This window comes from Uranotaenia lowii, chromosome 3 (genome assembly GCF_029784155.1).
Source record: "Uranotaenia lowii strain MFRU-FL chromosome 3, ASM2978415v1, whole genome shotgun sequence".
In the NCBI taxonomy this organism is placed as follows: Eukaryota; Metazoa; Arthropoda; class Insecta; order Diptera; family Culicidae; genus Uranotaenia; species Uranotaenia lowii.
In genome coordinates this window covers 111,541,221-111,555,926 of record NC_073693.1, presented here as the reverse complement: position 1 = coordinate 111,555,926, position 14,706 = coordinate 111,541,221, and the positions used below count along the sequence as shown (strand labels likewise).

The 14,706-nt window shown below is 38.2% G+C and overlaps 1 protein-coding gene across 4 annotated transcripts in view; it reads left to right on the top strand.

The window, feature by feature from the left end:
- The first annotated feature begins 3,415 nt into the window (after positions 1-3,415).
- Positions 3,416-14,706, top strand: part of LOC129758813 (uncharacterized) — a 147,499-nt gene continuing 136,208 nt past the window's right edge. For 2 of the 4 annotated variants that reach the window (XM_055756443.1, XM_055756446.1), the window contains exons 1-2: positions 3,416-3,538; positions 13,911-14,283. In XM_055756443.1, the coding sequence (XP_055612418.1) occupies positions 14,202-14,283 (82 nt within the window). In that variant the 5' untranslated portion in view covers positions 3,416-3,538; positions 13,911-14,201. Of the gene's footprint in view, positions 3,561-13,397; positions 14,284-14,706 lie in introns of those variants that run through there. The other 2 variants (XM_055756445.1, XM_055756444.1) reach the window with 2 other exon arrangements.

Genomic DNA, 14,706 nt, shown 5'->3' with positions numbered 1-14,706 from the left:
TCATCTTGCTTCAGCTTACGAAAACAGACTTCCATTTGACAACTCGATTGCTGATTTTCCAGCAAACTAGAACAATTGCTGGAAAGTCTAGCAATTTGAAAATCAATTGCTGATTTTTCAGCAAATATGGCAAGACTACAACCGAATACTGGAAAATTCAGCAATTAGGAAAGTGGGAAGGAGAATTTTTGCTGGTTTCCTGCAAAAATTCGGATTGCTGAACGCTTCCAGTAATTGTTTTTGTTGCTAGAAATTGAGGCAAAAATATACTATGTACACAGTAAATTTTTTGCCTCGATTTCCGGCGTAAATCCAAATTTTTGCTAGTTGGAGTGCAAGTCTCCGAAACTCTATTGAGCATACGATTATTGATACAGTAATAACTTCTTTGGCAAAGTTGCTAGAATTGATACAAGCAAAAAACTATTCTCAGACAACATAGCCCTAAAATGGATATTATAAAAGTAAGTTTTCGTAGTGAGGCTAGGTGGATTGATCAATTTTTGGATTGGACCTGCGTCTTGTAGACGAAATCTTTGACTTTAATTTGCATCTAAAGCGGGCTGCCCGATGTTGCCCGGTGTTTGTAAAATTAGGCGTGAAAAAGCATTATTTTTTAACATAGCTTACAGTATCACATTTTACAAACTTAAAATGTTCAACAAAATGGTGTTTCTGAATAAGAAAAACAACTTTGTGTAACATATAATTTAAAACTTAAAACTAACTGAAAAAAAATTATCATTAGTAAACTGATTTTTAGAGGTTAAGTTTCTTATTTAGCCTACCGCATGGAAAATAATTATTTTAAAAACTTGACATCTGAAACAAAGTTGTAGAAAATTTGATTTCAAACAAGTTTGTCGAAGGCATTAAAGAGCTTAAACCAATAATAGAGAATTTAGAAATTTTATCTCTCTTGTAGGGGGATTAACATTAAAATAGTTTTTCATTATAAATAGAACTGGTTTTACTGACCAACTTCTTTGAAGACACCAATAACCTAAAATGTGAACTAAAAAAGTTACGAACAACGAAAACGTTTTTCGCATTTTTGACCACTGTTTAATGCTTGCAATACTTATGAAAGGTTAAAAACAATTTGAGAAGTAGGGTAAATGATCTTGAGCGGAACCAAATGGCTAAATTCGACACAACTCGGAACAGTCTATCAAGCGGTATGGCTTTGGGTTATATCCGAACAAAAAATATTTTTGTTCAGCGGATAGCTCTTGGTTTCTGCATTCTAAAAATGATTTTTGGAATATTTTAGAGTAAATTCTAATAACTCTAGAGCTGTTTTACTGAAGTAAGAATTCTGATCTTGAGCGGAACTACGCTGATCTTGAGCGGAACTAAAATATGATCTTGAGCGGAACCATTTTCTTCTGTCAACATCTTTAATAGCTCTTATTCCTAATACTTGAGTAACTGTGAAAACTTCAATTAAATTTCATCTTTGAAGGTTTTAAAGTTCTAAAATTAATGTTTTTACGTTAAAAAAGAAACTTAGCGTTACATAGTTCTCAAAATATCAGTTCAAATTTATTTCTTGCTTTAAAAAAGTCCAATTTTCACTTTGATTCACTGTATCCTATTTTGGAAGAATGGATTCTCTAAACCCAAATTTTAGATTTTTTTTATCTCAAAATTTAAATCTTTAGTATATTTGATTGATTATTTGAATGTGGGTGTTAAGGGTCATATTGCTCCGAACAACTTTTGAAGGAAACGACAGAGTCATTAGTACAAAAGAAGATGCCTTAAATTACAGATTTTGCAAAAAAAAACTGGACATTGCTCTACAGATCAATGTTTTTGAGGGAAAAATCCGAATTCTGATTCTCAGAATTCCTTTAATTTCATTGAAAATAAATGATAAATTGGGTTATTTTTAAATTTTAGTTTGGAAAAATAAGTTAACGTTGAAAATCTGTTCATACTTTTCTAATTTAAAGTAAAAAACCTAAACTTTATATGGACCAAAAAAATTATAATTATGAAAATCCCTTCAAGATTCGAAAATTCTGTAAAAATCTGTAAATATTTCAAAATTTCGTGTTCTGTAACACAGATGTTGTGATAAAAGTCTCATCAAAATTCTGTGAAATAAAAAAAATTGCTGTGATTTCGGTAACTTTGCTCTAAGCAACTCATTCATAGAATAAAGTTCATAATAAATTCCAGTTTCTTATGAATCACGATCAAATTTTCTTATCTTAAAATTTTTTGTAAAAATTAATTATTCAGCTTAACTGATAAAACAATCATTTCTTAAACCGATTTTCAGTTCGAGCTCAAGTGCAAATCAAACACAAGGGAATCGGAAAGGTTTTCATTACCAGGCCACTAATTGAATCGTGGAGTATTATAAAATAGCTAACCCGGTGTGCTTCGCTACACGTTGTTAAACTGATGAAATGTATGTTAAAAAAAATTTGAATTTTTGTTTATTAGGTAGAATATTGTTTTCAATTGGAATTTGAACATCTTAAACAACCTCTTTAAATGAAAGCTACATCTTAAAGAACGAATAGTAATGGCAATGAAGATTGATTCTTTTTCTGAAATAATGAGTTAACTTCATTGGCTTCATTAGTTCTCGTATTATGCTAAAAAATATGTATGAAAGCCTACCTCCTCCTTCCCGTCGTCCCTCTGAAAGAAAGAAAACCCATTTCTTGCACCCCCAAAAATTAAACTTTTTGTGTTCGGTACGCTGTGACACCAATTAATTAATTTTTGTTCTATTCGAACTTAATTTTACATCTTTTCTTTCCCTAAAGCTGATATAAAAGGAAATATAGAAAGGTGCTGCATACATTCCGGGGTAAAACTGCGTGTGAGACATTAGGCATAAGGCAGCGCACCTAGCGGTTTATTTCGGAAGCTAGTAGTTCCGCTCAAGATCAAAGATGGTTCCACTCAAGATCATATTTTACTTTTGAAAACTACGCCTTTAATTGATATTTTGATGGAAAACTTGTTACAAAAACCCGAATAATGCTTTTTTTATGAATTTTTCTACCACGGCAGATTTCCTCGTCCAAGTGGCTTAGTGGCGATCCATTTTCAGATGCATACCTCTAAAAGTTCTTCTCGCGAACCCTCCATCGCATCGGTTGGATCAAGATGCATGCATCTATCCAAATGCCGATAGGTTGCGACTATTTCTCAAAACAACATGTCTGCATAGCCCCCCAAAACAGGTACCACAACATGTTGTTGCGATCTTTTCGCTGGTCCCTGGCTGGCTGAGAACACGAGAAACAACAGACAACAAGCGCGCAAGAAATAAAACTAGACCGTGTGTATAGGCACACATTTGACAGGTCGCCGTTTGTTGCCGGTGGTCGCCAGCAGCCAGATCTTGTGGAGCTTTATCCACGCCGAGACGAAACGAGAAACCGAAAGTGAATTGATTTCTGCTCCCCCATCAGTCTAGTGTCGACCTTCCATAGCTCAGCATCCAGTCGAGTGCGCGCGCGACTTTATTTCGAGAAAAACAGTGGACGGTGGACATTTTTCCAGTAAAAAGGTATCTCTCATCTTTCGTTTTTGTGAGTCTCCGTGTGAGAAGAACTCTGGGGCCAAACTGGACCAATTGGACCCAACCAACCAATTCCAACGAAGATTCGAATCGATCTGGCTCCTGATTTTCTGGCGCAGAATCGAGTTTCAACGAGTTTAGTGATAGGATTCGGCGCAGGACTGTGGGGAAAGAGGTTCGTCGCTTTTATGTGACTGTGAGTGCGGCTCGTCGTTGAGGTCTCTTGGTCAAAGTTAAGCCGAATGGACCAAACCGGACCGGACTTGGGATCGGAGCTTTGCGAGAGAGGTTGTTCGGAGAGTAGGTTGTAATCGGGCAACGGTGTACTTTTTGTGGAGAGAGCTTTTGATTTTGTATACGTTCATGTTGCAAACTGGATGCTGTGAGGATTCGAGCTACTGTGCTGGGCTGTTTTTGGCATTTTCATTCTCTCGTACAGTTAGGTAGTGGTGTGCTCTCATTGTGTATCACTCAATTTTGAGTGACCAGTGATCAAAGCTTTAAAAGAGCATCTCTTTATCTAATACCATTTTTTTAGTTACCAACAGAAGCAACTTCTAATATTTAATATTCAAATTTTAAAGAAGTTATTATTTTCATTAAAACGAAAACAGGATTCCTCATAATAATTCCACGAATTCTTTGAATTAAATAAAGTCATTTCAAATTTAAAAAAAAATACAATTTAGGATAAAGAAAACAGATTGATTTCATAACTCTGCTAGGTCGAAGGACTCATGAGGCAAAAAAATCGAAAATTTATTCATTGAAGTTATTTTTATCATGAATCAAGCTGACCCGTGGTGCTTTGCTACACCTTCCAAATATAAATGAAATTTGTTAAAATAATTGCAAATTAGTTTTATGTCTTAAACAGCATTTCAATCAAAATTTCAACATTATTTTGAAGTAAACACTTTAGAAAGAGAACAGCAACTGATGTTACGAATTTCAGAACAAAAATAATTAATTTTCCCAAGCCGTTCGCAAAATTTTAAATAAATTTTTTTCCGATCGTTTTGACTAGCAAATTTATTTCGTTCCGATGGCTGCATATCTCGACCGCTATTTATGAATTTAGATTCATTGTTAAGGTTATTTATTCAAGATTTTGAATGTATAAAATTCAAATCAATTTTACATACCAGATGATCTATAGAGAGCTTTGAACAGAAAACCTCCGAAAAAAGACATTATTTTTAAAATTTTCATACCTGCAGAGTACTTTGGCGTATAAAAAATAATTTATAGGTTTAATTGTAAAAAATAAATCTTCTCAATAATTTTTAAAAATTTATGGGAGTTTTGGCTGTTATCCTGGAGCTACCGGAAAAAAACTTTCACTTTTTAAAAGAGTATACGTTTTTTCTTAGCATCGCTGTATCTCATTCTAAATTGAACCGATTTAAAAAATTCAAATTTTAGTTTTAGTTTTTATAACATGATCATCATTTTCACTGAATACACATAGTTTCTCAAATATGACTGTAAATCGTAATATGGGAATGAAAACAAAAAAAAATCGTAGTTTTGTACCCGGCTGTTATGATCCGCGTATTTCTCATTTTGTTATCATGATTTTTTAACATTTTCATCACTTTTGATACACCCAATGATAGATTAAAATCTCAATAAACAATAGATATGCTTTTTATGAGGTTTATCCAAAACTTTTAGCAACGTTTTCCGAATTTACTAAAAGATGTCGGAATTCGACCAGAATTTCAAACGTTGTGTAGCAAACAAGTCGGCAGCTTAACAACCCCCCGGGAGAACATAAATCAAACAAAATCCATTGCTCTTCGTGCTCTCTAAATCTGCCTTCCTATAGCAAACTGATGAAATCATCCACATAGCTACGAAGGGTGGTTTGTGCTGATCATAATAATATTTTTACGTGATTCACAGCTAAGTAATTGTTTTTGATATTTAGATTTTTTTTTCTAATTTTTAGGTTTCAGAAGTTATTTTGCAAAATAATATCGTTGGCATGTTCTTTGATTTTTACTTTAACATCAATTTAACATACATACAAACATACTACTTTTACACGAGTGTGAATGCTTTCGATCTTGATTTTTGAATTTTAATTTAATTAATTTTAATTTTAATTTGAAAATCAGTTCAACTTTGAATGAAATACAACGCTGCCAAGAAAAAAAAAATAAAAATTTAAGTTTTTTATCCTGAAATTCCCAGTATACGTCAAAAAAATAAGAAGATATGGGAATTCTGACATGACATCGTTTTCTGGGTTTTTTCCGTTCGGAGCAGAATTCAGACGTTCGAATAAATTGCACCAACTGAAATTTTATAGATTCAGAAACTATAATAAATTTCCTAAACAATGAATCTAAAATCATGCAAATTGGTTTACAAATGCCATCAGAGGAATGCGCGCCAACTCTCGGGTCATATTGATAAGAACGGCAAATGTGTAAGTTTTTTTTTTCGGCGTGCTAGTTTGGGCCCTTCCGGTGGTCTTTCTATGTAAAGGGTAATACGGTCAAAATTTGATCAAGGGAAAACGCGTGTAAATCGGTGAAATCGTTTATTTAAAAAATCAAATTAAATTTCTTTTTCAAGTTTAATTAGTATAAAATTCAGGAAAAATACTCAGTTAGACTTCAGCTTTTCCAAATCCGAATTGCCGGGCCTTACGCTTAACCCCTGCCATCAGATTTTGTACAGCCACCTTGTCCACCTTCTTCGCCGCAAAAAGCCAGTTTTCCTTGAACTGCTGCTCGTCCTTAGCAGTTATTTTGTTCTTCTTTAGGTTCCGCTTGACAATAGCCCAGTATTTCTCAATTGGGCGGAGCTCTGGCGTGTTTGGAGGGTTCTTGTCCTTGGGAACCACCTGCACGTTGTTGGCGGCGTACCACTCCTTGGCCATGGCCACTCCATTAGAGCTCGGATATGCAAAAAATTAGCAGCGTTGTGTTGGTTTTTTAATTTTTTAATTTACCTGTGTTTGAGATGTTAACGATGCAAAAAGACATTCTTCATTGTCGATTCGAAAACTCATGAAGTGTGGATTTTTTTCTGAATTTTTTTTTGCCCCAATTGGTTAAGAAATATAAGATAGGATGTTCACGAAGTTCAAATCAATCATCGTAGGTAAAATCCTTAATCTCTTTTTTATTTATTTAGATACATAGTATACATAGTCTCACGACATAACTTGACGAACATAATTCCTATAATTCACTCGGTCCATGGTCTAACCACCTCGCTCGTTGCGCCCCCACTCTTCTTGTTTCTACCGGATTCGTAGCGAACACCTGTTTTGCAGGACAGTCGTCCGGAATTCTCGCAACATGTCCCGCCCAGCGTATCCGGCCAGCCTTCACCACCTTCTGGATACTGGGTTCGCCGTGGAGTCGCGCGAGCTCGTAGTTCATCCTTCGCCTCCACACTCCGTTCTCCTGTACGCCGCCAAAGATGGTTCTTAACACTCGTCGCTCGAATACTCCGAGTGTACGCAGGTCCTCCTCCAGCAATATCCATGCCTCGTGCCCGTAGAGAACAACCGGTCTAATGAACGTCGTATACAGGTTACACTTTGTGCGAGGGATAAGTCTTCTCGACCGCAGTTCCTTGTGGAGTCCATAGTAGGCTCGATTTCAGCTGATAATGCGCCTCCGGATCTCACGGCTGGTGTCATTGTCTGCGGTCACCAGTGAGCCGAGATAGACAAAGTCTTCGAGTATCTCCAGCTCGTCGCCGTGAATCGTGACCTTGTTATTACTGGACAAGCGGGTTCGGTCGGTCTCGGATCCGCAGGCCAGCATGTACTTCGTCTTGGACGTATTAATCATCAACCCAATTCTTCCTGCTTCGCGTTTCAGTTTGCGGTACATGTCTTCCACCGCCGCAGATGATCTGCCGACTATATCAATGTCATCGGCAAAGCAGATAAGTTGACTGGATCTGTTGAAAATCGTGCCCCGCATTTCGCCCACCGCTTGTCGAATAACACCTTCTAGCGCCACGTTGAACATCATGCAGGATAGACCATCACCTTGTCGAAGCCCCCTGCGCGATTCGAATGAACTCGACAATTCACCCGAGATCCGCACACAGCACTGCGTTCCATCCATCGTCGCCTTGATCAGTCTGATCAGCTTCCCGGAAAAGCCGTTCTCGTCCATGATTTTCCATAGCTCGTTACGGTCGATCGTGTCGTATGTGACTTTGAAGTCGATGAATAGATGGTGCGTAGGAACTTGGTGTTCGCGGCATTTTTGGAGGATTTGCCGTAATGTGAATATCTGGTCCGTCGTAGACCGTCCCTCCATGAAGCCGGCCTGATGACTTCCCACTAATCTGTTTGCTTGTGGCGTTAGGCGGCGGAGCAGGATTCGGGACAACACTTTGTAGGCGGCATTGAGGACAGTGAGCGCTCGGTAGTTCTCACAGTCCAATTTGTCGCCCTTTTTGTAGATGGGGCATATTACCCCCTCCTTCCACTCCTCCGGTAGCTGTTCTATGTCCCAGATCTGGACTATCAACCGGTGTAGGCAATCGGCCAACTTGTACGGGCCCATTTTGATGAGTTCAGCTGCGATGCCATCCTTCCCAGCCGACTTGTTTCTATTCAGCTGGCGAATGGCTTCCTTAACTTCACTCATCGTTGGGAGTGGCTCGTCTTCGTCGTTGGCTACGCCGGCGATGTACCTTCCCCCACCGTCTTGATCTCCTGCATGTGCGCCGTTCAGGTGTTCATCGAAGTGCTGCTTCCACCTTTTGATCACCTCACGATTGTCCGTCAGGATGCCCCCGTCTTTATCCCGGCCCATTTCGGCTTGCGGCACGAAGCCTTTGTGGGATGCGTTGAGTTTCTAATAGAACTTTCGTATTTCTTAGGAACGATGCAGCTGCTCCAGCTCCTCGAGCTCCTCCTCCTACAGGCGGCGCTTTTTCTCCTGGAAAATTCGGACTCGCTGCCTCTTCCGCTGTCGGTGATTTTCCACATTTCGACGGGTGCCTCTTTGCACTACTGCCGCGGCATTCTCTTCGTCCATCACCTTCCTACACTCCTCGTCAAACCAGTCGTTCCGTCGAGTTCGCTCCTCATAACCGATGACGTTCTCCGCAGCACTGTTGATGGCTGTCTTGATGGTATACCAACAGTCCTCGAGAGGGGTTCGTCAAGCTCGCCCTCTGCCTGCAGCGCTGCTTCGACCGATTGCGCGTAGTCTGCCGCGACCTCAGGTTGCTTCAGTCGTGCGATATTTAACCGAGGCGGGCGCCGGTTTCGTGTGTTGTTCACTACGGAGAGTTTTGGGCGCATCTTCACCATCACCAGATAATGGTCTGACGTCGATGATGTCCGAGAAGTGCCGGCTGTCAATCAAAACGTGGTCGATCTGTGATTGCATTTGGTACGGTGATCTCCAGGTGTACTTGTGTGGGAGACGGTGCTGGAAAAAGGTACTACGTACCTTGGGATACCATACGTACTCTTTTAAGAGTACATGTACTCTTTTTCGATCGAAAAATTAGCGTACTCTTCTTTTTGTGAAATTTCATAAAATGTACTCTTTTTTTTCGGTGAAAGGAATTAAATTAAATTATCCCATACAAACTGACTGTTGCTTCCGATACATGAAGATGGTTTGTTAAGAATACAAGACATCAATTTTTTTATGCGTTCGTTGCACAACACTTCAGTTTTGCTACTTTTGTTGAATGTTTCAGTGGATGGCTATCAATCCACTAGGAATCCCGAGTACATTCACGATTTCAAACGGGATTTATCGTTCAAAATTAGCGCCTTAGAGTATGCAATGAGCTCCTGGAAAGTAGACAATATGCATAGCTACAATTTGCTTAAAAGCATAGTGCACAAATCAAAAGCGAACGAATCAGCAAAAATGTTTTAAAGAATAAAAAAATACCTCTATGAGAAACTCTTTAAAAAATGAAGTTTTTATAATCAAATTTTGATTAATCCAACTTAAAACACTGTGTATTTGTCACGTAAGTCACATATCTTGTAACAAATTGACGGTATTTGAATGACGTAAAACATTATGGTTTTTGAATAAATGGTATTAGACTTTACAATTTTGAAAATTTTTCTCGTTGTACTCTTTTTGGCGTTGCAGGATATGGTAACACTATACATACGGCCATTCTTTTGGAGGCGGTGAAATCAATAAATAATCTCAAATATGGGTAAAAAGTCTATGGTTATAGGGGATAGCTTAATGCAGACCCCTTAAATATGCAGTAAATCCGTTTCCGGCAGGCAAAAAGTGTTGCCTGTCTTGTAGACTCCCAGTTAATAATTAAAAATGAACAGTTCAATGGATCGCAATCCGTGCAACCGGTTTTTACGCAATGTGGCAGATTTGTTCTGTTGAACAAAGAAATTTATGTTAAAACCGAATTTAAGAGGTCAAATTCATCGAGATGCCTGCTCACGTAAAGGTTCCAACCATATTCTAATAGGTTTTTCCGAGTGAATTTGTGAAAAATATCGTGATTTTGTAAAGGTTCTGCTTCTGTGGTAAAAATAATAAATCAAAACATGACTGAAAACAGTGTGCAAAAATAAAAAAGAGATTTTATAATAAAGTAAAAGTATTTTTTGAAATCAACGGTAAATTATTTTTTTATATTTTTATATTTCAATATTAACACCTTCATTTCCTCCATTGAAATTTTTTCGAAAAAAATGAATATTTTTTAAAATACACACGTTTGTAATTGCCCGAATTCTAAATGATCATAGCCTTACTTATCATAGTATAGGAAAAATCAAACAAATCTCACTCGCTCCCAGTCAAAATTATTTATCAGCTAGCCAAAAGGTCACATGCTAATTTTCAGAAAGATCTGACCATAAGGAGGGGTTGTTTGAGTCTCAAACGTGAAAAGGATTTTAAGGTATTATGCTTGGGAGAAGCAAAAAATACTAGTTTTTCATTAATAACTTTTTTCTTCACAAGCCGATTTTTTTTTATGATTTATTTCATCGTCCTGTAGACAAAAGATATAAAAAAAGATGATATGGAAAATCATTTTTTCCGGCGTTTTATTCAAAACGTATGAGTTTCCGTCTCGATTTAATGCATGGTTCCTATTGGAGAAATATTGAACAACTGCCGACCCCTGCCCAAAAATATGGCCCTTTTACCAACTCCTGCCCCAAAATTTAACTTCTGAAATCAATTGTCCTTGCTGTAAAACTCTCATGTACTTATTTTCATTACAATCCGATGTCGCGATTATAGACAATATCGTCAAAACAGAGAATATTTCATATAGATGACCGCTTTTTCTAAACCTTGATCTAAAATTTAGCACCTAAAATCAATTGCCGTCTCTCAAACCTCCCATGTTCAAAATCGGATCAAAACCATACGTACTCTTTTGAGAGTACATGTACTCAATTTTGATCAAAATGGGCGTACTCTTTTGCTAGTGAAATTTTCGAATTGTACTCTTTTTTGATGAGAGGCATTCAATCGGAAATATGAACTTTTTTCTTTCAGTATATGAAGTGTGTTTACCACATCTTATACAAAAAATACGAAAGAAATACAACTTACAAAAACTTTCAATACCTTACCAAAATATTACGTTTTCATAAAGGCATCTTTGAATCGTAATTTACAGTTATTGAAGAGCTCAAGAGCAATATACAAAATGCTTCGTAGCGCACAAACCTAGTATATTGTTTGTTCAAAGGAAAATACGCATATCGGATTTGATGTAGTTTGTCAGTATAACATCAAATATTATTTTCTTTCGAAAAATCCAAAACTGAAAAATCGCTCAGCGTATTCTGTCCGAGAAAATCGGGAATTTTAATCCTGGCTTTTCCCATGAATACTCAAGAGAAAAAGTGAAAAATAAACACATGAAAAATTCTTCTTTATTGTGTCACATCAGCGGTGTTCAATTAAAATTTTACATTAAAAAAAAAACGTTTACACGTGAATTTCAATTAAAAAGCTCAAAATATCATACTTTGTTTTAAAAAAAAGTTTTGGTTTGGATTTTGCTTGAATTTCGGATAAATCCGGGCATTTTTCTCGATATCTGGGCAATCGGGATTTTTACTTTTTTTTCTTTGAAAAACCATCTGGGAGCTATTACTCCCACCAAATTGGCAGTTTTCAAATTACTCTTAACAGTTCTGTCTTTTTATTTATAAAGTTTTCATCACTCTTTTGGAACATTTTTTCATTGTAATCCTTTTAGCTTTGCGGGAGATGGTAACCCTATAGCGTAATCACAACAATATAGCAAAAATAGTGAGCAATCAATATGGACGACCCCTTTTGCGGGCCGCTGATCCAAAATTTGACACCTGAAATCAATTACTTGTCATAAGGACTACTATGTGCAAATTTTCATTACAATTCAATGTGTATTAGCGTCAATATCGCAAACCACTGTGAAAAGTTTAAATGGACGACCCCTTTGACCAACTCCTCACCCGGAATTCGATAATTCAAATCAGCTGTTCATTCTTCAAAACACCCATGGGCAAATTTTCATCTCGGTCCGAAGAATAATAACGTCAATATCGCTTATACAGTATTCATGTTGTTTGGACGACCCCATTTAGAAGTGGTCATTCGAAGTTCGGAGAACATTTTTTATCATCCCTGGACCTAATAAGCACTCACGCCGAATTTCACAGCTCTTGCTCTTAAGACGGCTGAGCCTATATTGAAGACAAACACACAAACAAACAAACAAACAAACAAACAAACAAACAAATCCACAGAATTGGCGTTTTACTTCCGTTGACGAAAATTTAAAAAAAATCATAGTCCGTTATAAGGCTCATTACTCGTATCCAATTGAAATTTTTTTAGAGGCAGATATTAATGTCTTCGCTTCAAAATTTGTCGTATAAAGTTTTTTGTTCAAAGAAAAAAAATCTATTTTTTTGACGTGCGTTTTACAAAGCTAAGCAGAGTTTACAAAACGTTCTTGCAAGTGCTTCCAAAACTCAAATTGCTATTGATCGGGATGAAAAAGCCATGAAGACGCTTAAAATCCCTCGAGAAAAAGAAAATTGCTTTTGCGGTGGACATATTTAGTAGACGGCTAATTAAGTTAAAGAAGACTTGATCCTTTATTTAAGGAGCCCCAAGCCTTAGCCAAAATCAAGCGAAAACAATAGCCAAAAATTTTATTGACTATTTTGGCTATATTAATTCTCATTTCATAGTTTGTAAGTGTCAGTCAAAAAGAATTTTAAAAGTTTGTCTTCTACCCCATATTCATTGCATACTTAATGTGCTGTTTAAAGCCCCGTAATTCCCCTTCTTAACTTTATGACGATTAGATTTCAACAGAAATATTTCGTACTAAGTCCATAAACTGTAACGATAACCTTCACTATTTTGTATTCAAAGCTATTTCAAGAATTAAGATCCGGTTTCTTGTCAACACATTCAGTCGGAAGCATCACAAACAATCGAACCCCACACTATTCACCTTTTACCTTCGTTGAAATCATTTCTTTTCCGATTGGAATGATGATGGCCAGTGAATGTTTTGCGATTGTCCAGCCAAACAAGCCAGGCAGAGAGCAGCCCATGTGCTTAAGTAAAATGCCAGTAATGCAACCACGAAATGCACTAAAATATAAATTATCATAGCTCTGAGCTGGTCTGGTCCGATGCGGTGACTCCGCCGAGACCTACGGCTAATCATAGTGCGGCTCCTGCTTCTCCAACCTCCCCAAACCTGAACCAGATGTCTTCATGGTCACGCCGTGCCGCCGAGATCTCTCACTCGTTCGAACCTACCTACTCTCTGTGGTCACCTCTCGTAGACGATTCTCTTTAGCACCCGGGCCGTGCCGTGCCGTGTGTATGTTCACGGCGACCTAAACTTGCGATCTCCGGTTCGTTCAGGTCGATTGTTCTTGTTGTTGGTTGATGCTGTTTGTGAGTTGTGAGTAGCCACGGAGCAGCAGCAGCAGCAGAAAAAAAAAACGCGATCCCCAAGCCCAGGACAGACCAAACTGCAACGGGGTCCATTCGGATTCGATTTGACTATCGGGTGCCTACCTATTCGACGTGTGGCGCGACTTTCGATTGGTTGTCGTTGTTGTGTGAGCGTCTACCTTCGCTAAAAAGAAGAAGGCCGAAGAGCATCCCCGCGTGAAATCCGCTGTGTGACCGAATCTTGCTGGCAGGTTGCGCGCAAAACATCCCACACGTCACCCCTCTTTTTTTTTATCTGCCTTGTTGTTTGAGACGCCTGTGGACATCATCAGCCGCGGTGTGGATCTTCGGGGTGGTTTTTCCGCGTCGCGTTGCGTGTTAATTTGGTTACGATTGTTGGCATTTTGTTTTATCATTTTTTTTATCGGTGATCTGTGTAGTACAGTGAAGACAAATATTGTTCGAAGCACTTTCAGTGGCGTCTTTTTTTAATCCGGTGAGCGAAAGGCGCTCGAAAAAGTAATTGTCAAGTGTGTTAAGTTGCGGATTGAATGTCCCTGAAGAGAAAAGTGAATCTCGAATCACGTGTGGTGACCTCGAGCTCCCTGCAATAAAACCAAGTGGCAGTTACGCAAAGAAGGGAAAAATTATCGAAAAATTCAGTAACAATTACGAGTTCGAGTCAAGCATTCGGCCAGACGACGCACACTTCTCAGATCAGCATCCACAAAATGGCTCGACTACTGGTTCTGCTGCTATGCATTTCCATGACGACCACTCAGAAGCCAAGCAGTTTCAACTTCAAAGAGAAAGGTGAGTAATGCAACCCGAGTCTACCTACCAACTAGCACCAAGTGCTCCCTACTTCTAAAATAAAACAAGATCTAGATCCAAGACCATGCTACAGTCAAACAGCTGCTGGTGGTGTCACACATTGCTGTTACATAACGCTAAAAATAAATCCTCCACCAGGCTCCCCCTCTTACAACATTTAGTAGTTAGTACAGGTTTCTTGAACGTTCTTCTTATAACAACCGCTTACTACTTCATTGCACATTACTAAGATCTTCGCCGATCAGTTCGCGATCGCTCTGTGTAGTATTGTAATAGAGGAGATCCTTGCCGAAAGCTTGTTTTACGGGTATGTTTACCAACACAGCTGGACAGGACCCAACAAACACGCGAATCGAATCGAGCAACGACGCAACATTGACCCAGTTGTCCTTCGAGGTTCTC